This window comes from Calliopsis andreniformis, chromosome 6 (assembly GCF_051401765.1).
Source record: "Calliopsis andreniformis isolate RMS-2024a chromosome 6, iyCalAndr_principal, whole genome shotgun sequence".
In the NCBI taxonomy this organism is placed as follows: domain Eukaryota; kingdom Metazoa; phylum Arthropoda; class Insecta; order Hymenoptera; family Andrenidae; genus Calliopsis; species Calliopsis andreniformis.
In genome coordinates, this window is record NC_135067.1 from 15,210,168 (window position 1) to 15,236,238 (window position 26,071).

A 26,071-nucleotide genomic window follows, 5' to 3' on the forward strand; every position below is an offset into this window, starting at 1 on the left:
TAGAATCATCTTCTCGGATTTCCTCTCAGGGAGGATCCAGTACCTAGGATGTCACGAAGGAAGAGACTATTCAGTTCGTAGCATCTCATCGCACTTTGCCCCAACGGCATCAAAGAAATCTAAATTTATTAATGCAATCTCGCGTCAGCACATTCTCCGACATTCTTGCCACCTCTCCCTATTATTCCACCCAGGCATTTTGGACGTTCCTATCGTCGACATCGGAGACCTTCGACAGAATCACTGTTCGTGAGCCGAATACGAAGGCAATCGCGCGCGATGTGCCAACGCGGAAAATGCACTCGTAAAAGGGTTGCGAAAAAAGGAAAAGCGAAAGGAGTGGCGGCGTCGGTGCTCGACAGGAGCACCATAAAGCCATAGCACGACATGGGGTCGTGGACGGGCACGTGAAACGGAAGCCTCGTAAAGTCATTCGGGGCTCGTTCAATCGCGATATCGATTCGAGTGTCCATGGGGCGCGGAAGAAGAGAACGCGACCTATGGCGTGCAAGATCGCCTTCGAGCTCGCAGCATCAGCCAAGTGGCTCCTCAACGACTTCCATCGGCATTCCTTTACGCGTTGACGACGTCATATGACGCTGGGAACATCTCGCGCCCGAGGGGACGCGATGGAAACTGCATCGTTCCTTAGGAAGCTGAGAATTAACCGATTCGATGCCAACCACTCCTAAGTGAAACACGGGAAAAATGCCAAGCTATCTCCGCTGAAATTTTAGGTATTCGTTGGAAAATGTCTGTAGGCTATATTTCTGCTACTGTATGAAGTTTTTTTGGCAGGAATGTGAGATTCTAGGGACCGTATGTTCCATTCTGAAATGCTGTTTTAAATAACCGAAATGGTTAAGAAACCACGTATTAAAATAGCAAGATGTCGTTTCGATGTGTGAAATTCTTCTATTACAATAGAGCAAATTGTGAACCTTTTTTTGGTATTCCTCTGGATTGAGAAAATTATTTCTTCTGGAATAAGTAAGTAGAGATTATTGCTTACATTTTTTATATTACCTTTTTCACTTACTAGTACTTATTACTCACATTTTGGATATATTATTTAATCGTACTCGTTGGCTGATTTTATATTAATCTATACTACTTAGGACCGGGCGGACCTGCGCTTGTCTGACCACACACATGCTCATTCTACTTGCCTCGGGTAAAATCGTATGTATTGCTAATATTTAACGATATTTCCATTTTAATTCCCATTTGGGGTACACCACAGAATTAATTATTATTAATACACTTTTGGCGTAATATCAAACAGTTTCATATCGAAAGGTATATTTACATAACATTGAATCACCAGTCGTTAAACATCTTTCATCTCAATGAGCAGAATAAAATAGAAAATTCAAGGTAATTAGTATTCAGCGATTTATCTCCGCATCTCTGTCATACATGTCACAGAACGTCTTCGATTGAATGTCACGTGGCCTCGGGTGCACACGACAACGGTCCTGATTAACTTACGATCGTTCCAACAAACTTGCATTCAGAGAAACTCACCGATGAGGTACCATTCCCCGTTCATGATGAAATCCGACAAGTCACTGCCCGTCTCTGAGTTCATTTCCAGATTAACCTAACAAGGTCAAAGTTCGATTAAGACTTGCACGTGTCTACGGTTGAGGGCGTTCCGCTAGAAAACAGGAAGCGAACATGCATGCACTCTGTCCCTGTCCCTAGATTCGCGGAACACATCTACTACTTCCGCCACTACACAGATCACGAAGCGTTGGGAGTGTTACCCGATAAATCGTGCAGGAAGGAGACTCGGGAGACTATTGTGTGTCGTGAAGGCTGTTTCGTATGCGTGTCTGGTGCACAGGAGACAAAGCGGATCTGTGACGATTGACAGACGCAGCCTAGAATCACTCGGCCTACTGACATTGACAGACGTTCTTTGTCGGATTAGTATACGACTTTCGAGATAACTTCTGACAGTTTGGGAACCTCTTACTTCGTTTTTACATATCACTCTCTTTTTACTGTCACCTTCAGAATACCTTTCTTGCATTTTGGAGTCTCAAGACATAATACAGTAACGTGAAAACAGTCTTTTACTATTTTCGATCGTCTGGAGGTATTTTCATATTTACACGAAATCATGACGTAAGAGAGTTTCGTCATTGGAGAAAGTTGAAATTCTGTAGAAATCAATTAAGTCAATTTTGTTTGTACGTAGCTTTTTCCCTACCTTCAGTTTCGTTTGCTTTCCTACTCTCTCTCTCTCTCGAGGTCTCTCAATGAACGAGCAAAGAGCAGAAATGGTAACAAAGAGAAATCTCTGAAGGATACTTATTCTACCCTCGAACGGTCTTTAAACGGATCACCGATTTCCTCCGAACTCCGTACCACCCACGCCCGCCTATCTGTTGCTCTTTGATCGAATGCCAAACGAGATGCAATTTAATGTACTAACTTTTACGAGCGGCATTTCCAAACCCGAAGTATCCTTAACTCACTCTGTATCTTTATCGTTCGAGGGATTTAACACTGTGTTTTTCGTAGCCGAGATGACTGTCTTCGACTTTGAAATTCATATTGGACTCAATCGCTCGATTCATTGGACGAGAACCTTTCTTTCCTCAAAGAAACTGAAGGAACCTTTTAACGAGTTAAAGAAAGTATCAAGACATAAGAAATATGTAAGATCCACAACCATAGTGGAACTTTCAAAGTAAACGATATTATTGAATCGAAATTTTCTGAATCGTATAGATCTAACAATGAGGGGATTCAATGCAATTGCTTTTCAGCTTTAATTCAATCGCTCGTTCAAAGAATAATTCGACGTTCAACATAAGAATAATGCTTTTACTATGAAATGTGGAAGTGAAATAATGGTTAAGTGTATCGTATCTGGGAGTTCTTAAATTTTAATACATTAATGAAAAATTATTTTTAATAATCCCGTTGTACGATGGAAGTTGATTTCAGGCGAAAAGTCTTTATCCCGATTCTGCTAGATGAACATTATATAGCTGTTATTTCGTTTTTCTCGTGGACAATTTTCCTTTATTTCGTCATAATTCCCGGGTGCTTGGATGCACTTTTTACAGTACCGTGTACGAGACTTAAAATTCATCGAGCAACACTAACGATTGCGCGCAGCTACGAACGTGGTCCACCACAATTAATCGTGAGACGTATATTTTATGGAAACGGCTCGATTCCCATGTTTATTCTCCAGGGATTTGTGGCTTACTCCATGTACGGTGTGTCCGGAGTAATCGCCTCCCACCAACTGCTCGTACACGTGTTAATATTTATACTTAATTAGAGTTGCGTATTGAGAGATCGATGACAAATATCCTGACAGCCATGCATTTAAATTTACGCGACGTTTTGCCATTCTTAAATGAATATGTCAGCAGGACAGTAAAGTAAAAATTAAATGTAAGTCGTACACTAGTCAAAATTGAGAAAAATTTGTTTTTTTACTTTTTCAAATTTTGAATGAATCGCTCATTTGCCAAATCCGCTAACTCTATTGTTAATATGAAAATTTAAGCAATAATGAAGTGCTTTTGAAATAAAATTTTATAAAATTCAAAATGTGGGATTAATTACTTTATCCTGTGAAAGGGAAAAATCTAGACCCTACAATTTTTTATGTATAACATTCAATTCGAATATATGTTAAAAAGGTTCCCAGAAATGTCAGTTCGCTGTACTTCCCAGAACGAGTCTGCCTATCGATGCAATTGTCATTTTCAATTAGGGGAGCAAGGCAGCGCTGCAAGGCTGCGTCCATCGACTCTGCGCGTTGACGTCGTTCCGAAATTTATCGGTCCATGCACGATTGACAATTAATCCTAAACCGGTGATAGGTAACTTGAACGCGTTCCGCGAAATTTACGGTGTTCAATGTGCAGGCTTTTGAGCTGATACATCCGTCGCACCGAACACAATTCAACAAAATAACACAATTTTGTGGCTACGAAAATACATTAAATTTATGGATGAAATTATTGACACTCAATGACACATAAATTTTTCATCGCTCATTGAGAATTAATATTTTCCAAAGATAATTAAATGAAATGGATCAGCACAATGAACAGAGCCACCGTTTTACGAGTTAATAACGTCTGCATGTTAAAACTGACTAACAACAGTTTTTAGTCAACGACTCCTTCCAGGATTGTTTCAGAATGGAATTGGACAATGGAGCACGATGGATGTACGAATATTCACAGGAAGCTCTTGCATTGTTAAATACAGGGGTAGTGTTATGAAGGATTCACTGATAAGTACAATCGGCTATTACATGTCGGCGACGACAGGTATATGTATACGAGCACACATTTCTATTCACGTAGGACAACGAATATTGCTTTAGTGACTTAACTGGCCGAATGAGTCTCGGCGATTCGAGAGTTCGCTGATAGAATGCTGGAAGTGGGATTATTGAAGCGCATACAATAAAGGAGTCGAATTAGATTCGACGAAACTATTCGAATCGAAGCAAGTACTGGATAGTATAAAAATAATTTAGGTATAGTAAAATTTAAGTAGTCTGAGTTCGAATGAAATCAATAGTTTTTTTAACTTGTTTGACGTACTACTGTAGAACAGATACTACAAGTAGATATTGTATAGCTGGCGTCTAGGTTGTACTATCGATACTTGAAACGGTTCTTCATAAATAAATTAATATACGATTTCGATGAATTTTGGTCGGAAATAATTATAGTATGTTTGGCAACAAGTGTCAGGAATTTTAAGGAATGATTTTACGTGCCAGAATAAGATAAAAATTTAGAGTGACAAAATAACACGTAAAATTTTGATATATATATATTGCGCAGTTGATATGCTAATAATAATATTAGAAGGTTCGTTCTTTCTACAATAAATTAAAAGCGATAGACTTTTGAGTTAAGTCACTGTTGCAGCAAATGTCTGACACATAACCGACTTATTCTACTGACGGTGGCAGATCTGTCGCAGCGGCAGTAGTACAAGTCAAAATATGTCAGCCCTACCTAATGCACGCCAGTAGCAGTAGAGTCTACAATCTATAGAGTAATCTATAATTAATAATTATAATTATTATTATTAATTAGTAACCCACAAACGAAATCTAGAATACTTTCTCATGATTTTTTATTTTCTTCTTACTTTGGCATATGGAATTACTCCTTAAAATGTTTTACATCTGCTGTCAAACACCTTGTGCCTATACTGAAGCTACAATCATACAAGCTTTAAAACTATTCACTATTATTTCGATACATTAACTATTATTTCCGACTAACAATAAGGTACATCAATAGTTTCGCGCCGTTAAATCCGTGTATTTCGCGTATCAGGAAGGATACATTCACGCATAAAGTTGGACATATACTACTGTGAACCAGTTAGATAGAGAGGGGAAGCATGCATCTATAGTACCGCGAACACAAATTGCACATTGATCAGACGTAGTATTTACACGATTGCGTACGTATACACACGAACAGATGTACATATACACATAACATGCGACACACGCGCTGTACACTTATATCTAGCTTGTTAATCACGATCGAATGTTTGGAATTGTGTGATGTTAGAGGGGCGGAGTGTGACGGGGGCGGTGAATGGGGGATTGAGCGAAAGTTACGGGGGTTCGTGTGAACAGTGTTCAGAAAGTGTTTTCACCTTTCCTTCCTAGTTTCTCTACGTTCTGGGAGACAGTCGACGAGGGCGAGGGGGCAGGGGCGTAATATACGAGACAGTAATCAATGAAATGCACTCGGACTGCATTTTCCACGGGCTGGCAGTGGCAGTCGGTTTGTACCTGGAGCGAAACGAATGTAGCGACCGATTTGTTTTTTCAGCAAATTCCTTGATGCTCGTATATGTGGGCTCATACATGGATTTACGCGTCCCGTATGTTCCCAACAGATCCTTTCTCTGTTTATCGCTCGATTTCGATTAACGCGTGTACACGCGACAATTCGCGAGCAATATTGTCGGTGAAACGACTGGTTAACAGTTCACTGGTATTTTGCCTCACATTCGGGAACAGTTATGAAAATTCAGGGAAACTCTCATGGGAAATTTGAAATTTCAAAACTTTTTTAATTTTCAATTTCTGAGATTTCAAATTTCCACATTTTTCGGAAACCTTTCCTGGAGTGCGCTTTTCATGAGTCATTAGGGCAAGAACTTTTTATATCTACGAATTCGCACTTTTTCAACACGGAGATTCAATATTTCCTGTAATCTCGAAACCAAAGGAAAAGATAGAATATGCATGAAATTTAATGGCAAATCAAATCAAAAATTTTTCTATTAACCAGTACGTTTCTACCGAAAAATATATTTTGCTTTTCGCAAAGAACAAAATGAAATTTGCCGAGATTTTTTCCCGTTTTCGGGTGTCACAGTAAATCCAAGCTGTAAAGGAACAGTAGAGTGAGCGGAAACCACTGCCACTGCGCGCTAACACGTGAAATGACGCAGGCGGGAGAAGATGCTGGTGTTACGACCGATCTTTATAGAAAATTGAAAAAATTTTACGGTTCTCTCTTTACAATCCGCGATTCTTTCGTTCTGCACGCATATGCAGCGAGAAAACCGCCCGTTTTGGCGACCATCCTCGAATGGATCACAACCATACTCGTCATTCCGCAGTTTTACGCATTGCGTTCGCGCTGGGAGCACATTTTTACGAGCGTCATGTCGCCGATGACTTCCCCTATTTACCATTCGATGTTCCGACAACATGCTACCAGCTGGCTCAATGGTTTAACACAGCCCGTTTATTAATTAACGCGAGCGAATAGAATAATTTATTACACGGTTGTTCTGATTACCCTTGAACGATCGATCGATTTCGGGTGGCGTGCACAGAGAGGTATCTAGTCAATTATTTGGAGTGTACCGATTAAACCAGTCGAATTTAATTCGCCAGATCGGAGGAATGCGAACAGCTCGATGGAGCCAGAAACGGACGATTTTCATCGCTCGGCGGTGCTCCACCAACTTCTCGCAATCAACGCGCAAGTGCTAAGGGGCGAACAGAGTACTCAACGTGTCATCAAGAGAAGCTGGTAAAGTTTCGGAGCGTGGTCCTATGCAAGCACCCTAAGCATCGAGCATCGAGCAGTTTTGCTCCTTTTCACGCCGTCTCTTTATGGTTTTATTGCAGAGCTAGGCACTTCGTTTTTTATTCTTTTTTTCTCCTCTCGGCTAATCAACTCGTGCTCGATTGCAACAGGAGGCACGCAAATAAGAACGCATCCGAACGGAATGAATTTGCCTCGCACACACGAGTAAATCGGTTAGCATGAGGTGTACTCGTGTCCCATGTTCTTGGACCTTCTATGAAAAACTGGAGTAGCAGTAGAAAATTTCTATTCGCGCAGAGTATGTTCATTATTGATTAAGATTATGTACGTACTAGTGGATAATGTAAAATTACCATCTGGAGTTGGAAAATTGCGCAGATTTTAATTCCTTTAATTTTCAAGAATATTCTAATCGATATGTACCTAAATCCACAGAAAATATTCATAACTTTAATTATACCTCACTCTGATCAAAAATCGAAGTGAGTGCAACGTTTGATAACACACCCACGTCCAAGTGTCTCCAACAAAAACTGACTCGAACACGAACACCGTCTTCCACGTTTTTCGCCTCAGAATCGCTAATCTAATTTTCTTCTATAATTAACCACGCAGTCCACGTACACAAAGTTTAGCGAAGTCGGTCAAACGGATCACCGACGTCGCAGATAAAACGGAGCCCGACAGGGGAGAAGCCACTTTCAGGTCACGCTATGAAGAAGTGTGGCCTGACAGGCAACGACTCACGAATCGTTGGAAAGGAGGATACTCGACAAGGATGAAAGGTGAAAAAGCTAACGCACAGGCCTTGGCCGTTGAAACGAGGAAAGAATGGAGCGGCTGCGTCGACGTGAAGTATCTCGAGATGTCGTTGCACTGGCAGGAACACACGTGCAACAGGTGAAGGTTAGGTATCGAGTGGTTGGCTCGATTATTTTACGGCGGTCGGGGGTGGAGAAGAAAAATTTCATCTGGGGACCGCCGAATGTTTGCTGGGCTTCATACGCGGGATCAAAGTAGACTTACGAGGAGGCTACGTTGCGATGCAACATGTTTCCATGATTCAATTTTACGAACGCTTGCATGGTTGAAGAGCAACTAAATATTCAGAAGGGAGGATAGTTTTTTATCATCACCGAAAAACGTGGAAGAGCAGAGTAATTTTAGCGAATGTTACGAATGATGTTGAAAATGAAATATTGAGTGAAATGGAATGGAAAATGTTTCTCGCCTATTTATAACTTTGCAAAGTGGTTCTTAAACTTTACACGTATTTCCATAATATTATACACAACATATAATGAAAAATGTAGTGCAAAATCAGTTTAAAAAGTTAAATGTAAATATTTGTGCTTATATTTTTCGTTACGAAAAGAAATAGCAGCAATTTACAATTTTCCAATTCGGCGTCGGTCCACTTATCATTGTCTTATTCTACTTATTTAAAAAAGAAACTGTTATTAATTCATCTCTTATATACACTTCAGATAAAAGAATTACGATTGATGTCAACAGGTGTATGCGAGACAAACACATATGCACTTAATCTAAGCTTAGTCAGTTCACGTTTGGCTCCTCAAGTTCTCCACTTAACAATAATCGCGTACTTGGAGGGAAATTGAAACTTTTTGATTCATGATACATAAAAATCTATCATGAAGCGTTTTTCAATTTCATACTGTAAGAATTAAATCAAGCAAGTCCTTGGACATAAATTAAGATTCGATTGATCCTGAAATTTATGTCGAATAATTAACGGAATTAAAAAAATCTTTCCTTGCAAAATAACGAGATAGCAAATTATCAACGATCTTAATCTTTCTCTACTTGTTTCATGGAGGCATATTCCATTATACTGTCAAGAAAAGATATACTAGAATATTGCGAAAAGTATTACCAGTTTGTCGTAAAAGTCTCGCTGACAATGTATTACGAGATAATAAAACGTGATCGTTTATTGAAGTGTAGATAAGTTTCATCTAGGTGCAGGACCTGATATTCAATTTATCTCATGTCCTTAAGGCCTTACGGGCACGAAGACATATGGTATCTCGATCTACACGTGTACACGCTCGTGTTAGCAGCTCATCGATTTCTAATACAGGTTGCACTTAGATCCTCAGCTCCTCCTAACAGAAACACGTCATCCTCAGCCTATTATCGATAGCATTCAAATTACCGTTTGAAATATGAGAATAAATTTTACCATATTCTAAATAAATCTCATCCTAAACCATCATTAACAAATAAGTGTTCAACAAAAATGATCATAATATATGCACTCTTTAATAATATCAAGTCTAAGGAACAAAAAATTCTGCAAATTCTTTATGTCTCCAAATTTTTTCACACTTTCTTAGTTAATCTTGTCTACTTACTCAGAAGCATTCTTCGACATTGCAAAGCCACGAGAAGATAAGGGACCAAACATATTCATCCACGATAGCAAACGTAGTCAATTCAGTTAAACCGGGACTCGATAGTCCGCCGATCTGTTGGCGTATCGCAAACGGATTCAAGCACTCGATATCTTGATCTCTGCACGTACAGTATCAAGCCTGCAGTTTGTCAGTTTCTGTTCCAGGCTGTGGACTGGCCAACTGTCCAGCGAGCATGAACGCGATTAACAGTTTATGATTAACAACGTGCATCAGATACGTGCAGCAAGCAAGCCGCCATCTCCGGGATGCAGTATCGCGGATTTACGAGCTGTCTATCAACCGTCTTGCGACTGTCGTAAAACCAGTTATAACCATGCTATCCCCTGGATTCTCGTAAAACGTTAATTGCTTAGTTGCTACGTGCATATAAATGATGCCACGCGGACTAAATTAATTTACGTTGATGCTATCTGGCCTCTACATGTATACGAGGTACCAAAGCACGCAGTAGCAATTGAGAATTTCGCTATTCCACTCAGAATTATGCATCGAGAATGAGGAGTAATATACAACAGTGCGAAACTTTGTTTGCGAAAAAGTCGCAGCTGAAGGTATGATTAAAATTCAGTTTGTTTGCTAAACCTGTATCACCATTCGATCTACCATTTCGAACTCCAATGGAGGGAAAAGTTTTAAGTGTCTCGTCGACTGTTTGAAAGCTTCAATGAGCTGCTACAGAACACGGGCACTGGTTTAAGCAGTGCGTACTGATAACACTTTTCTAATCTAGATTTTTCTTTTCATACGCCGTCACGCGTCGTTGAAAGGATAAAGATCGTTCTACCGAAAGCAGTTGCTGAAATAAGATGACATGAGATCTTATGCGTTTCCCGAGCTAAAGACTCGCTCTTGCACTCGCAATAGAAGGAAATGAAATAAATCATGGGGTACTTAACCAAAAGCGCAACTAAAGACGGTTGGAGGGGAGCGTTTACCAACAACGTTCACAGTGTGGCGAACGTGATCGATATATAATCGTATGCGATCGATCTATCGAACCACAGCTTAGTCCTGGGTGGGAGAACGGAGAATTTCAAGAGCGAACGTTGACTACTGACTTGCATGGAATCCGTCACTCAGCTATCGACTCCACGATGGAAACTTTCTTGGGTTCTGGGTAACGGATCGACAGACTGTAAATAGCTCGATCCTTGCGTCTAATTCGCAAGCTGTTGCCTCGCTGTGAAACAACAGGAGGGTTGGACTAAACCCAACGGCGGAAATGAAAGATTCGAAAGAGCGAAAAGAAAAAGGCGAGGAAGTCTGGCGGTGAGATCCGTTTGAAAGTTTCTGGCGAACGAAATAGCCGCAAGCTAAAATGCCGGCGAAGCCTGTAAAAAATTGCATAAAACGGAGCCTTAATTATTCCTCTCGGCTTAAGGAACACGTCAACTCGACAGGAGGAAAGTGAGTCTTGACGTTCGCTGATGAGCGCGGTTAAGTTTCCAGGAAATGCTTCTGCATGTACTAAATGTTTCGTTTTGTTGAGTAATTTTTAACTTTGCTGTTCGCGAGGAGCGAGGAAGAATTCATCTAATTTGAAAAATTAGATGCAATTGAGTTTGCGAGTAACGAATGTTTATCGTCTACTTAGGTCTTCCTAATAAAGTACTTATTCTGAAAATTTCCCTTCCAGCTCGTCAGGATTTGCATTACGTAGGTTCAATTATTCAGAGTGTTCCTGCGCTAGGTTAAACTTTACTGCTATATTTCACTAATAATAAGAAAATATCCCTAGAGCATAATAAAATTTCTACATTGTCAGAATACAATAAAAAATTACGTGTTTAAAGAACTTTATAAAAACTCTAAACTCTACTAAACTTCCATTACACATTTCAGAAGCACTCCATGGAAAACAATATTTACCTCAAGTATATTTACGTCTACTTGTAATAATACCGAACATGCTAATCCAAAATGTTCCCCTTCAAATTCTAAACGCAGTACACTGCAAAACAGTCCACAGTTATAAATTCGCTGAACGTGAACCAGAAGGCGCAACTTCCTCCTCGATACTGCAAATCATCGTTCATGCATGCAACAATGCATTTGCAGAGGTCGCGGTCATGCAAATCGAGTCGTCGATAGCGCAGAAGCAGAAAGGAGGACGCTGAATCAAGGCTTCGCATTGGCGAAAAGATCTAGCTCGGCAGAGAAACGCAAAGTCGCGAACGAGTTTCGAAATTCGAGATGGATCGGTATGGTTCGGTTGGAGGATCGGCGAGGACAAGCGTTGCGGAGTCGGTAGTAGAGCGACATAGGCATTTCTTCCATGCGATGCGCAAATACCCAGCTCAGACATAATCACGTGGTCCCTGCTTTGACCGGACGACGTAGAATAAGTATATTCTGGGTCCTTATGTTCTCGGTCATCCTGTCCCCTACGTCCGCTATCTTTGTTAGTTTTTATCCATCTCCACGGTGGGGGGACGGGGTCAGAGGTTTTTTGGGGAGCAAGTTAATACATAGTATGTGATGTATGTTCTCCCGAGGGGGTGTTGGATGGGTCACGCGATATCCTCCTTCTTCGCTTGCTTCTTCCCTCTATATCTTTAAGTTCGGTTCTTTCGCACATGGTCGTACATAGATCGTTCGTACGCGCGTCTAAATGCTCCGCGGTTGTAATATAGTGAAAGCTCGCTCGATACGTTCGGTAGAAAAGCCCGCGGAAGCAAGAAACACCGGTAAGCGACATCAGGCGGCACCCCTCGTCTATCCGAGGGGTTAATGCTGACACCAGTGTACGTATTACGTCCACCACATTTATAGCCAATTCGAGTGCCGAGATTGCATTCGCGAATCTGTTATGCGTACATCCTTTCGTGTATATCCGACTTGGTTAATGGAAAATGCGTATACGCGTACGCGCAGAGTACTCCGCGGTATGCTAACGATACTATTATTGTTGCGTTACGCTGCTATTTACTCTGGCAATGTTGCTATAAAGTCTTACGGCGCACTTGATAAGCAAGCAAAGCGCACCATTTGCACGTTTGCCTCTTTTTCCTGTTGCAGCTTAGCGGGAAGAGGAATGCCTTTGAATTGTGCGATACGGTTTTCAATGTTTCCTTGAAATACGACTCTGTGCTTGGGTTAATTGTGACTCGAGTCATTATGCGTTTAAGTGCGTTGACATACAGGTATGTACGAATTACGGGGCTCGGGTAAAAAGATGTATAGGTACAGGTATTAAAGTATTTGATGGTATACTGAAGCTCAGTAAAACAGAATGTCGTCTTTCAAGGAAATCTTGAAACGCATAAAAGTTTCATCTAAAAAGTTTCTTCATATCAATTACGTGTCTATAGAATAGTAAAAGTTATAAAAAATTTGAATAAGTAAATGAACAATATGCATACATAAAAGTAGTACATTAATATCATATACACGCATGCTTCTGTACGCATAACAAATTCTCTCAGTCGTCAAGATGTCGCTAGACACAGCTTTTAAGCAGACCTTTCACGATTAAACGAGTGCACATTATCGAATTTCATATTCCAAACAATCGTGAAACCTTCGAAAAGTGGGTAGAACTGAATGATTAAATAATCTATTGCTACTTACATATTTTTTCATTCGAGTTAATTTCCCCCTCTCGCTTTATTTAAAAAATGTCAAAAATAAAGTGTTTAACTTTAAGGAAGACTAAATGCTACGTAAAGTAACAACAGCTGTTACTAAATCATGTTTCATTTTTTTGAAAGCATTGAAAGCTCTGTTCTACCGGTAAAATTAGGTCATTGATTTATAACAATTATATTACAGATGCAAATTGCTCGATCGAAGTCCTTATCTTGGAGGCAGGAAAGCTCACGATAAAGCCCTAAAACTATCAGTGGATTCATGAAACGGGAATCCTGGCACTGATGCACCGCTGTTCGAGCCAGAAGAATGACATGATTGATGTCAAGAATAATTAACCCGAGGAAAATCGCTGTTCGCTCGTGAGGCTTTTAATAAAGCTCGATTTGAGGGACATTGATTCCTCATTAGGGATTTCACTACAATTAGACTTGTCTAACACCTATCCGATTCAGCTGGTCATCGCAATCAATATTTCGTGTTTCCATCTCTGCGGAAATATTTTATTTCGTAACTCTAGTAGTAGATTTATTTCGTCCTGTGACATTTATGCAAAATTTAAATGTACCTTAATCGATGTGTCGAGATAAAACGAACACAAATTTTAAGGGACTAAAACCTGAAAAATCTCGATTTCGTGTCAAGTGACACAGGGACGCGACAAGATTGACAATTATAATTAAACACTATTTTCACCAATAAATTATCCACGTTTTATTCTGAGCCTTTTTTACTTCCGTTTTTCATGTGCTGCGATTGCAACAAGCGCGTCCTCGACCGTTCGCGACGATTACCCAACTTTATAACGTGCTAGCCGTTCCATGGTATTGTTTGTACAGGATAAAACATTGCAAGCTATCATTCATTACTTTTGACGTTTTTCGAATATCGTCAGTACGAAAGTTGCTCGTTTCGATCGACGTTAACTCACGATTAAAGCTTATGATCGTTGCCAAACAATAAAAGGTACGTTTGCTTAAACGTTAAATAAACTCCTTGAATAATTTTGTGTACTTTGCTGAAAATGTCCCTGTCGTTTGTGCGAGTTGTATGAGGCATTGTACAAATATTAAATTGTAACACCTACGGGACTGCTTTCGCTCGCTTTAAATTGATTCTGATTGATATGGATAATACCTCAGAGAATTTCCAAATGTATTTATTCCTGTCTGTTTATCTGCTCGATCGTTGCTTGGAAAATTGATGCGTGTTATCAATTTTCAAGCACTACTTTTTACCGACTATTTATCACGGAACTGCCACTCATGCAGAGTACGCTTCGCTATTTGAATTTTATATACTTTCAACGAAACGATGTTTCCCAAACATTCTACTGATTTTACCGACATGAAACTATTGACATAGGATTATCGTGTATTATTAGTAACTCGTCAGGCATAGACTCTAAATCTCTATACAAGAATTGATCTACGTTCAAATACTTGATATGGATCTGAGGAATTCTCAGTTTATTTAGAAATTTCAGTGGTTTGAGCGCACCTTCTCAGTGAAAGACATGCCTTCGATCTCAGCATCGCAATTTCACACATTTTGCCTGTGCACCGTGGCACGAATGAACACTCGTCGTGTTCAACAGGAAGGACGAATCGTACGAGCCTTTATACGCGCGCTTTGAAACGTGAGCGCCGACAATCACTTGGCAAATGGCCCAGTTAGAATCGTAAGTGAAATGAATTTATCATATCGCATTTGAACCTAGGCATCTCGAGATGTTACGTTGATGCAACGAATTTATTCTTTTGTATAGCTTCATGGACTCCAATGTTGTGGGAAACGTGGTTTAGATAAAAGTCGTGCAAAAATTAGTGAGAAAATAGAATGGTGTACTTGCGATCAAATTTTCAAATTTTCAAATTTCAAATTTCAAATTTCAAATTTCAAATCTTCAAATTTTCAAATTTTCAAATTTCAAATTTCAAATTTCAAATTTCAAATTTCAAATTTCAAATTTCAAATTTTCAAATATTCTAATTAGAAAGCTTTTGACGAAGATGGAACAACTGCAATTATTAGTACCTTCTAAGCTATTACTTTCACGCATCCAAAATTAATATTTTTAACCTTATTGAAAGCAGGACGTTATATTCTTAAAATTCTCCTCGTTAGTCAGTCGAAATGAAGAAATTTAGAGTCGCGACGTGCAATAATGCAGTGATGAATATGTCACGATGCAGAAATTGATAGGAACGTCTTAAATTGTGAATGAAAATACCGTAAATAGTAAATAGTAGTAATGGAATACCGTAGGATGTTGCAGCATGCAGGTGTCGTTCCATTAACGGCGATTATCCCGACTTCTCTGAAATTCGGTTACAGTCGAGTAGAGTACGCTTAACGAGATTTAACGCGGAATGAAATCTGCTGCGCTGCGACGTCGTAGCAAAGGATTTGTCCCAAAAAGAAGCGCACATCTCTGTCACAAAGGATACACACGATTTGCTAATCCATTCTGTGCAATAAAGAAGAATTCCCCTCCTGAAAATTTACCGAGTATTCGAAATCACTAACATTAGTTTCATCTAAAAGTTCTCGATAAAGCAGTTTAGTACGGGAAAGTTAAATTTCAAGTACCAACGAAACTCCTTAGCACTACTGCGCGTTATCATATATCCAACACGAGCAAACTATCAATTAATTATTCACGTCGACGATAACGAACTGAATTTCTTCCAACGCCACTTTCGCTGTCTACTGACATCGCAGGGTGTTGACGCGTCAATAACAGCCAGTGATCGTTTCGTTAATGACAATTACCTCAAGTTAACCGCAGCTCGGAAATAATTGAATACGACGAGTTCTAATCCGACGATGGTTCACGCTATTACCGCATTTCCGAGCGCCGACCGCCCTGAAAGTGGAATACAATTAACGGAACCGCACCTGCAAATACGCGTTACCAGAAGCTGTTCCGCGTACGTTCCACCGAGCATGAGCATTCCCGACAAATTTCGGCATTAAATAATACACGCGGGTATTTAACGTTCTCGACGCGGCAGGACGAATTTAATTATCTCGACAGGAAGGAACTACTGAAAAAGTCTACTCCCGACACCTGTGAGTCAACTGGAGGATGACAACGACGTTGTGTTTAATGTTTAATCGAGAGCACGGTGAATCCTGATGGAAATCCTAAGGAGCTTTCCTGCCTCATCGGTTTCATTAAGGAGAACGAATATCAAGTTACCAAGAGATTATGAGACAATTCTAATAAATTATGTAACATGGAAATTAAAGAGAAATTAGTAAAATTATGTTTCTAAAGCATTTCAGTAAGCCACATTTCTACAAGTGTTTTCATAAGGTGGACTCATTCAGCACTGTCTGATATGGAATGAATTACCCAGTTTAACGTGAAAAAAAGAGAAAGTAGCGAGAGGGAACACTTTAGATTCCTATGTAACCATCCCCATGCTATCACAACCGCCTCTTTTCCACCCTCTTCTTTTCCCACACTTCTCGATATTTCACATATGTTACTACATGTGCGTGTATGTATCATATATATACGTAAAAAATATATATCGTACCATATATGTTTATATACCTATATTATATTATATATACAGATCTGAGCTGAAGCTACGAAGCGTGAGAATGAACGGCTATCTATGGAGCGTTGCTATTGTGTTGCACTGAGTTCTTGTGTCGGACAAAGAAGCCTCGGAGGGAGCTTCACGGGCGTAGGATCAAGAGGAGGACTTTTCTTTTCTGCGTAGGTGGCGGGAGGACGGAGTCGAATGTCGTGGCAATAAGGATTCGTCAATGTCGAGAGGGTCTCCAAAAGCGTCTCCATTTACGGCGCACGACGCCATGAAGAGAATCATCCGACTATTCTACCGTCGCGAACGCGTGTTATGAATCTTCGACGAAAGTATTATCTTCATCGCTGATTTGTGATACAGCCCCAGGATTCGACTATTGCATCCAGGTCAATCGCAACCAGAGTGATATTGAAGGCGTTCTTTTACTTTCATTCAAAAGTGCTAGTATAAGTCTCAGGCCTTTTAGGATGATTTACTGGTACGGTGATAGTAATAATATACACGTCTCAAGGGATGAATTTGATAAGAATAATAGACCTAAGTGGATTGGAGAAATAAAAGTGCCTATTTTTTGAAGAACGCAATCATAAGAACAGAATATTAAAAAATAACTATTGGACGATATTAAACATTGTCTAGTCAACCTGTAAATAGTTTCTATAAAATACAATTCTACTAATAGGAAGATTGATAAAATCTCAGAATTATGAAATATCGATATTTCCATTTTTAACAACGAATAATAAAGTTACGATCACCGTGAAAGTAGACCATCGAAAAGGAAGCTTCTCAGCGTTCGAAATAATCTGCGCGATGGCAGAGGCAGAGCTAAAGTATCGTAGAAACTATGCACCGTTTCTCTCCACAACGTTTCTGGCACTTGGAGCACTCGCCTTTGGATAATCCCTCGGTTGGAATATTGGGAGGCGCGTTTACGTACGCTTCAAGGATAAGCGCGTGGGCGCGCTGCTCGAAAAGATACGGGACCAATAAAAGAATTTCTGGTGCTCCGTATGTACTCTGAGCGTGTTTAGTGTGTAGTGGAGACAGTAGTGTACCTGGAAGCCGTTGTAGGACCAGGATCCGAACTTCATTTGACAGTGTTGGTCGTCAAAGGGGAACCAAGTGATGTCTATCTTGCATGTGCTCTTGAAGATGCCCGGAGGGACGTACAAGCAGTGGCCGTTATTCGAGACCACCACGTTTGTTTGGTACGTCCCGTCGAAACCCTCCTCCGCACTGACATCACAACTCCATTAATCATTGTGATCCGACTCGTTATCGTATCGTTTCGTTTTCTCTCGACTCGCGCGTATTTCTCTCGTCGTAAGCGACTCAACGATTATTGTAAACTTTTTTTTATTGATTTTAGCGAGATCAAGTTGAAGGAACAGTTCAGTGTGATCGTTTTTTGTTTTAGAAAGGAGTGATTACAGAAAATCATTTTTTCGAATTTCTATTTTTACAGAGAAAGTCTTTCTGATTTTGTTATCTAATGTAATTTTGTTATCTAATGTAATGTAATTTAGTTCTTCCAAGGTGTTTTGTGAGGAGGAAGGGGCTAGATATTTCAAAAATGCTTCCCAGAATTTTATGTTACGTTATGTATTAATTGCAGTCTCTTTACATCGTTGCTCGACTTTGTTCATTTTGTTTTACATCTCTGAATGTAGATGCGATGGTTTTAACTATCCGTCGCCACTGAAGTAAAGGAAATTAAAGAGCGTTCTATTCCAGTATTATCTAAAGGGTATGTACCCCAGGCTTATGCAAACGCTGAACCGCCAAAGCCATTATGCTGGTTAATTCAACTATAATCGCGCTTTTACGAATTTAAATGTGAATTATTTGATAGGAAGAGAGATTAATCAAGAGTAGATCCATGTAAAATTAACGAAGAAGACTTGTAAGCTTCAATGTTTCGTCTTATCTCTAAAAATGAATATTCATTCTTTTTTAAATTATATAATAATGGTAATAAAATAAGAGAGCTGCATGAGCTTTAAAAAAATCCTACTGCCGAAGATTAGAGGAAGGTAAATTAATTTGGAGACTACTTTATGCGATTCTTTCTCTTTCATTAAGCCTTTATGAAAATAGGAGAATTCAAGAAGAATTTTATTCCAATGTTATTCTCAATGTTAGTTCCATCGACATTAATCTTTGAAGAATAATTTAGAGGGACTACTGCAGAACGAAATGAAATGAGATGTCTGTCAGTTTTACATTTTAAGATCCACGTCTTGTTTCCTGAATGATTTGTGTGCTTATTACTTTTCGAAGAGCATCGCAAATAAAGCGTACTGAAGGAAGAAGCCGTCATATGCATCCTCTGCATAAAAGTCAGAGGGCATCAGACCTCTCGTTCTTTTATCTTATACCAGCTGTGCACCTTGCAAGCGTAACTTTATTGTTATGTCAGCTTTCAGGGAAAATGAAGTGTACGCCAAGCTAAAGAATACTTGAACACCATTGTCCCTATACAAAAGAAGGCTGCAGAAAAATGAGTGTATGTTTGTTTGAACGAAATGTAATTCTACTTAATAAATTTTTTGTAAATTATTAATTCTTTCTATAGATCTACGTATCACTTACGTTATACGTTCATTTTTATAAATATATTCCAATAGAAAAAGAATCGATAAAGTGCCAGATTGTAACAATTATTAGCACCCGTGTTCACTGATTGCATAATTATGTAGATAATCGCAGACAAAATTGAGGTATACTGACTTTTCGTTATGTAAATTTAACCAAACAGTAAAGTTGCATACAAACAGATAAACAACTGTCAGAGATTGTTCAATTACCGACAATTATTGTCTAGTTATTAACGATTTGATATGACCATTATTGTTTACTGGTGGCATACCGAAACAACTATCCGTAATAGAGCGTAACTAGAATTTCAAACCAATTAATGTTACTGCTGGGCTAGAGAATACCATATACATGTGTATGTATATGTATACGTATATGTAGATATGTAGGTTTACTGTTGTGCCTAGATAGCATGCAATCATGTAAAGATATCTAAAGAGTCACTACAAATAATATCATTTGTCTTTGCAAAGATTTTATAAGTTCTACATTAAGAGATGCAAGAAATTAGCTTAATTAATTATCTTCTTATTCATTATGATGTCCATATAACACCTTGAAAGATTTAGTTACATGAATTTTTTTATCTGATATCGAGGACAAGTACTTTAATACAAAGGATGATATAGTGACAAAAATGAACAGTGTATTACATGGTAGAAACGTCAAAGATAGACAAAAAAAAAAATTTTATCTTCAATACCTTTCAAAGGCATCACGTTAAGCTGACGTTGTATTTCATCGAGCAGTTAATTGAGCGAATATATCAGAGATAAAGTGAATCAAAATCTCTGGCCCTAGGAAGAAGAATGTCGAGAAGAAGTGAAACGAGTACAGTAAAAAAAAGTTCGATTAATTTTCACAAAGAACCAAGTGTTCCATCAAGATCACTTTTTATGTCCCTTTCAACTTGGTCTTGCCACATACTTTAGTCTCTCGTTGAAAGATCTCGTCATAACGGAAATTCATTAAAACGATTGACATCATTATTATATTAGAGTTTATTTAAACTCACATTTTATTTTCTGCGAACGTATGATTCGTTCTCGTATTGGACATTTCATTTTTTTTAACGTTTAAAAATCAATATAGTTACTTCGAATAATTTTGATAGATTTATTTATTTCTGACTTCTAATTATTACGTAAAACATTAGTTTACGAACAGCTGTGCATGCGATTAATAATTCTAGGTGTTTAATCAATGTTGGCGATATATTGCGAGACGAGATTAATTGGGAAATCCATACATTAACATAATTACTTCTTTCGTGAGCTACTTGCTTTCAAAATAAAATTTCTCCTTAGTGTTAGTTCTCAGAAATTAAGAAAAATACTTAAGTGCAATTACAAACTTAGTCCAAGTTAAAGAAAAATATAAATTGCATTTCTAAAACTTAAATATTTACATATTGAGAAGCTTAAATAGATCTTGCGGTGGATAATGAACCATTTACCATGGATAATTTGTACGTTTGTATGCTTAGAAGTTGCCTTAAAAGTATTACTCCTTCAGCGTAGTTACCATAGAAATGATAGTTCCCACAGGAGTAATTTTACTTAGCTGCTCGATTCGACTTAACTCAGAAAGCCTTAGGATGTTTTTTCAGAAAACCTACGAATTTACGAAGAAAATGTACAATAACGCCGTTTCTTTTACCTGGAGTCGTTCTAGTATTACACCCTGACTTCTTTGTGCTATTGCCTCTCGGTTATATTTCCCAGGGTTACCATTTGTCTCGCCCAAGTGACACAGCTGCTTTTTATTTCGCAATTAACACTGAGAATTGTATTCAGCTTTCTCATACAAGAGTTGCTCAATTATTCTAGCAAAGAACAGTCCAAGAAATATAATTGTATAGAACTAAACGAAGGTTTAATACATTGCAACGACTCTAAAGAAGCGCAATGCTCCTCCAATTAACTTTAATGAAAGACAGAAGGCGACCACTGAAAAAACCTTAATACCGACACAATAGCATCTCATGCTATAAAAATCGTTGTGAATCTTACGCTTTCGTATGCATGCAAATTCGTCACAGGCACAATTAAAAGGAGGACTTCGAAGTTCGTACTCGTCGACCGATCTGAGATCCACTAACTTCCGAATACCACACTTCCTATTAATACTTTCGATCATTCCGACAACTTTCGAAGTTTGCATACTGAAATATGTCGAAGGGGTATTAAGTACTTTTAAGCACTCTCGTGCAGCGGAGCTTCGACATTGCCTACTTAGCAAATAACTTGAGTTATAGATAGACAAAACTTGGAGGGAAAATCGATAGATGTATTTCCACAGATTTCTATACAAATTTTGAAAAACAAAGTCTCTATACTTTCATAATCCAACTTAACTTACATGAATATATACTACATCAAATCACACGTTAAAAGACTTGTTAAAAAAATATATTCTAAGAATGTACGTGGAAACTGTGAATCGAATAATTTTCAGGTAATCTTCGTGAAAGTTTCAGAGAAAGATTCAAATTCAATTAGTTTCAAACATTTAATTTACGTTCCACGTCTTAGCCATTGAATGGAAATTAATTTCCTCAATTTAACTGGGGAATAAGGTTCTCCAAGACGAAAAGGTAGCACAGTAAAGCGTAACAGTATTAAAACATTTTACATTCGTCTCACCTTGTTCGCACCCGGTAAATCAAGTCAGCCTTGGTCACGTTCGCTTCGAATTATCGAGACCACAGTGCACGTAGGGAGTCCGATCTAGACGAAACGTCGCCTGGCATGGACAATGCCTCGAAAATTTCCACGTCCCGACATTCCTTTTCACCGGGTAGGAAACAATTGCGCGAGAAGAGAATATCCTATTGGCGTAATTCAGCGAGAAACGGAGAAACGGCTGTAATTGACACCAGCGAATTTTTTCTTTTTTCCATAGCGATGTCTGTTACATAAACGGTCGTCTTCCCTTTTATTCTCGGCTGATGCGACGATGCACAGCGCCACGACGAAACAATCCGCGATGCGTTGCATATATCTCGGCGCATTTATCTCGAACGTTGTGCCTTTCGCAAAAAAGGTAGGTGCGCGTGGAAAGAGAGACAGAAGGATCCTACTACAGCAGCGGCTTTCGTTTATCGTTCTATTAAAAGCTAGCGTTAATCGATAGCTCGTATCCCACCATTCAAATTTTATTCGACCTTTTAAATACTGGTAATTGGATCGTGCGTGGTCCAATGTGCCTTCCAATTAAAAAATACTCTCGTTTTGAGCCAATAGTAATGTACTGCATCCATAATCACTCGCGTGAGGGCATGAACACTTTTCCTTCATTTTAAAAATTTTGTGTTTCGTCATTGCAGTAACTACAATTTTTTTAGGTAACATGATTTAGTCATAACTAAAAGTATGGAAGATGTACGATCCAAGTCCCACTCAATCGTACATCAATAAATTATCAAACCCAATTTACTGGTAACTGAAACCCCCAGGGAAGAAATTTCGAACGAAAAGCTTTTCCGTCTTCGAGACAATTCACCCTGTATACCTCGCGTGTGCAAAATTTTGTGCAGCAAGAAACAAAAGACAGGATCCAATTACCAGCGACCAATTAATCAAACGAGGAATAAGTCACGTCGATCGTTTTGATCACGCTTGCAATTAGAGAAGACCAAGCCCGTGTAATAAATCAAGATGAATGAAAGCCACAAGCCAATTCGAAATGTATATAACTTCCTTCGTTCTTGGGCACCGCTTCCACCCCTTCGCGTTACAGTAACAAAGCGCCGCGGCGTGCAGTGCCGTTTATGAATTCTAAGAGGCGCACTTTCGTCGATTGTTCCCCGCCGCACAAAGACGATCTCTGCACGGCGAGCATTGTCTAGCTTTTGGATAAATCCTGTCCTCCGAGATCGCTGACCCTTCCCCGTCCTCCTGCTCTCCCTCTCTCTCTCTCTGATTCTCCGCTTTGTGCGCGACTGTCGCTTTTGGGCGGCGATATTCACGGCAGAAGAGGTGTCGAGCGCGACGTGCAACAAGTAAGTTGTGCTACGGAAGAGGCATTCTCCTCTTTTGTTTCGCGAATAACGGCTATCCCGCTCTCTATTATCCCTGGACATTGTGCAACCCCGAATAATATTAATGCGATGACCACTTAACACTGCCGAGCTATAACCGACATTTTACGATGTCATGTTTTTCCACTGTGAGCTTTTGATTTACGTATGTACAGACAGTGAAGTCGGATTTATTTCATCGTCGATATCGACAGTTTGGTATAACGATTGGACTGTTTTTATAGCTAGGTTTCTGCAACTCTTCGATATTCATACTGTGTATTCAGGTTATTTTGAGAGAAGATTCTATATGTCAGATACGATGAAAATTGAGAGTGATGAAATTAAATTTCAAGCTTTATTTTCGAGTTATTAATTGTTGGCGATGTGACTAAAGTGCGTCTGACACGTGAGACTTACACTACTGGCGGCGCGCGTATCCAGGTCAGACGAAGGCATACTTATACCACTGCCGCTGTGTCTGACTTCGCTAACACGTGCTGGCAGTAGAATAAGTCCTCGCGTGAGGCTCACATGTGTAAATAGCCTATTACCTTCTAAGTAAATATTCATTACCTTCTATTCTGCTTAAAATAATACTATTACTAACATTATATTTTCTCATGCTTTCGTAAAACATAAACAAATCCTTTATCTCTGTATATATCGCCAAGGCAAGTATCCACCAGGGCCGCTAAACAAGGCCCCTGGTAATTCAGTTACATTTCCCTTAATGACCAATGCATCAGCTGTTCGTGTGAATGTCCTCGCGACAGAATTAACGACGAAATCCGCGGGGAAATGGTTTCACGATCGATCATCGTCCCCATCTTAGTCCGACCCGGTTTACGTTTGCGATTTGTCGCGAGTTTAGGCGTCGCGTTCGGGGATTTAGCTCGAGTTTCTACAGCGTTCGTATTGGCGCGGATTAAGTTCGTCTTCTCCGACAGAAGACGACGCGTTGGGTTTTAAGTGGGAGCCTCCTTTAGAAATTCGGGCGGTTGAGGTTTCATCGACCATGCCGCGGAACCCGCTCCCTTCTTGCTGTTTCCTTCACCCGTCGTTCGCTTGAAAACTTTCCTCCCTATCCGCTCTCGCGTTTGAACCGAGCCACGGTTCTAAATCTCTTCTGCTCGCGTGTATTCGTACGTGTGTACGTGGTCAAAGAGATACCACTCGTATACACTTGTTCATTCACGCGTATGTGCTTCAATTACGAAGATAACTCGCAGAAACTGCAGTTTCGGTGGAAACCGAGGCAACTGTACGTAGTGATTCGACTTAAGAATTTTCATTCCCCCGCAAGAGCGATCTCACGCAAGGAAGTACTGCTTGTAGAAGAAATTTATTTCATCCTGTTTTTCACGGCTCTCCAGAGCTACACGATTCCACCCTCGCTGGACGATACCCACGTACGAGCGTTTGTGTGTGTAGAAGTGCTCTAACGTTCTCCATTCGTCCTTGGAGAAAGTATAACAGAGATCCCTTCCAAGAATCCCATGCAACGCGAGCGAAGAAATTCACTGTACCTTTAATCGAGAATACTCTGTCTTGCTTCTCTTAATGTGCTCTATTTCTTGAGGGGTACTCTACATTTTTTGGGGTTCGAGACAGAGTATACCAAGGGCTAGTCTATATGAGAGCTATAATAAAAAGAGATACTCATCCTATAAAAAAGTAGCTAAAAATTTGTCTTAGAGACCTCGTGGCAATTACAGGTAACATCATTAGGATCAAATGTGAGATCGCTTACGTTCCTGTCTAGTATGAATTCTGTCCACCATTCTCGGCGTCGCAAATTCACAAGTAACAACCGCCTGAACTTCCCACAAGGCCACGCAGATGTGTATTTGTTCAAGTTGTTACAGGCCCATGAGCAAACAGTCTTAGCGACATAACGAGACGGGGGTCGCGTTTCAACTCGACCATCGTAAATGTCGAGCAAACTGTCGGGAAGTTAACGACGCCAAATCACCGTGCGACGCCTATACATACTGACGTTGCACTAATAATTTGACAGTGGCGTGCTTGAAACTTCGTGGGTTTCAAGCGTTTGCCATCCTGCTTTGAAGCCAGTGCTGGAATATTTTCGAAAAGGAACTGGATATTGTGTACTTTGCAGTAAAGAGCACTTCGTGAACCGCGCGTTACATTGTTTGGAGTGGCATAATTCATAATGGAATATCATAGTCACTCTTTGTGTATTTCCTTCCCGTTTCATCGAATGGATAAACATTATGCAATTTCGAGTTGTATCGCGGTGACAGAGGAACATTGAAATTTTGAAGAATTTAACAAGTGTTTGATTTAAAAGGAAAAAATGTGTAATTCAAAGCTTACTTGTTAGGTAGCAATTTCATCGAGGAATATTAAGAAGTTTCGAATTCACGTTTCCCTAAATTTGCATATTTCGGTTATGGTTTGTTCACAAAATATTTTTGGAAACACATTTGCACATTTTCTCCTCATACCTATTCATAAAACGTGTCGTCGAAGCTCGTTTGCAAGGCTTGCAAACAGTTTGCCCGTATAACAGTCCAAATAAAAAATAGGGGCGGCCATTATTTACATATGAATAATGCATTATTGTTTAAAACAGAGTACACGGACTTTTTATTGGAGATTCACAATTTATCAGTTGGGTATCGTCCAAACGAGTATTCCTATTAAACGGCAAATTAATTTCGACGTTGTTCTTTCGCTAAACATCAGAACCTACTCCATTATCCATTAACCTACTTCATTATCCATTAACCGTCTTCAATTAATCAA

The 26,071-nt window shown here is 39.5% G+C and overlaps 1 protein-coding gene across 1 annotated transcript in view; it reads right to left on the reverse strand.

Annotated features, from left to right (window-relative positions):
- Positions 1-26,071, reverse strand: part of Nachralpha6 (nicotinic acetylcholine receptor alpha6) — a 213,056-nt gene that overhangs the window by 75,758 nt on the left and 111,227 nt on the right. The window contains exons 5-6 of the mRNA XM_076381441.1: positions 17,736-17,916; positions 1,528-1,603 (exon numbers count right to left, since the gene is read on the reverse strand). Coding sequence (XP_076237556.1) covers positions 1,528-1,603; positions 17,736-17,916 — 257 coding nt within the window. The remainder of the gene's footprint in view (positions 1-1,527; positions 1,604-17,735; positions 17,917-26,071) is intronic.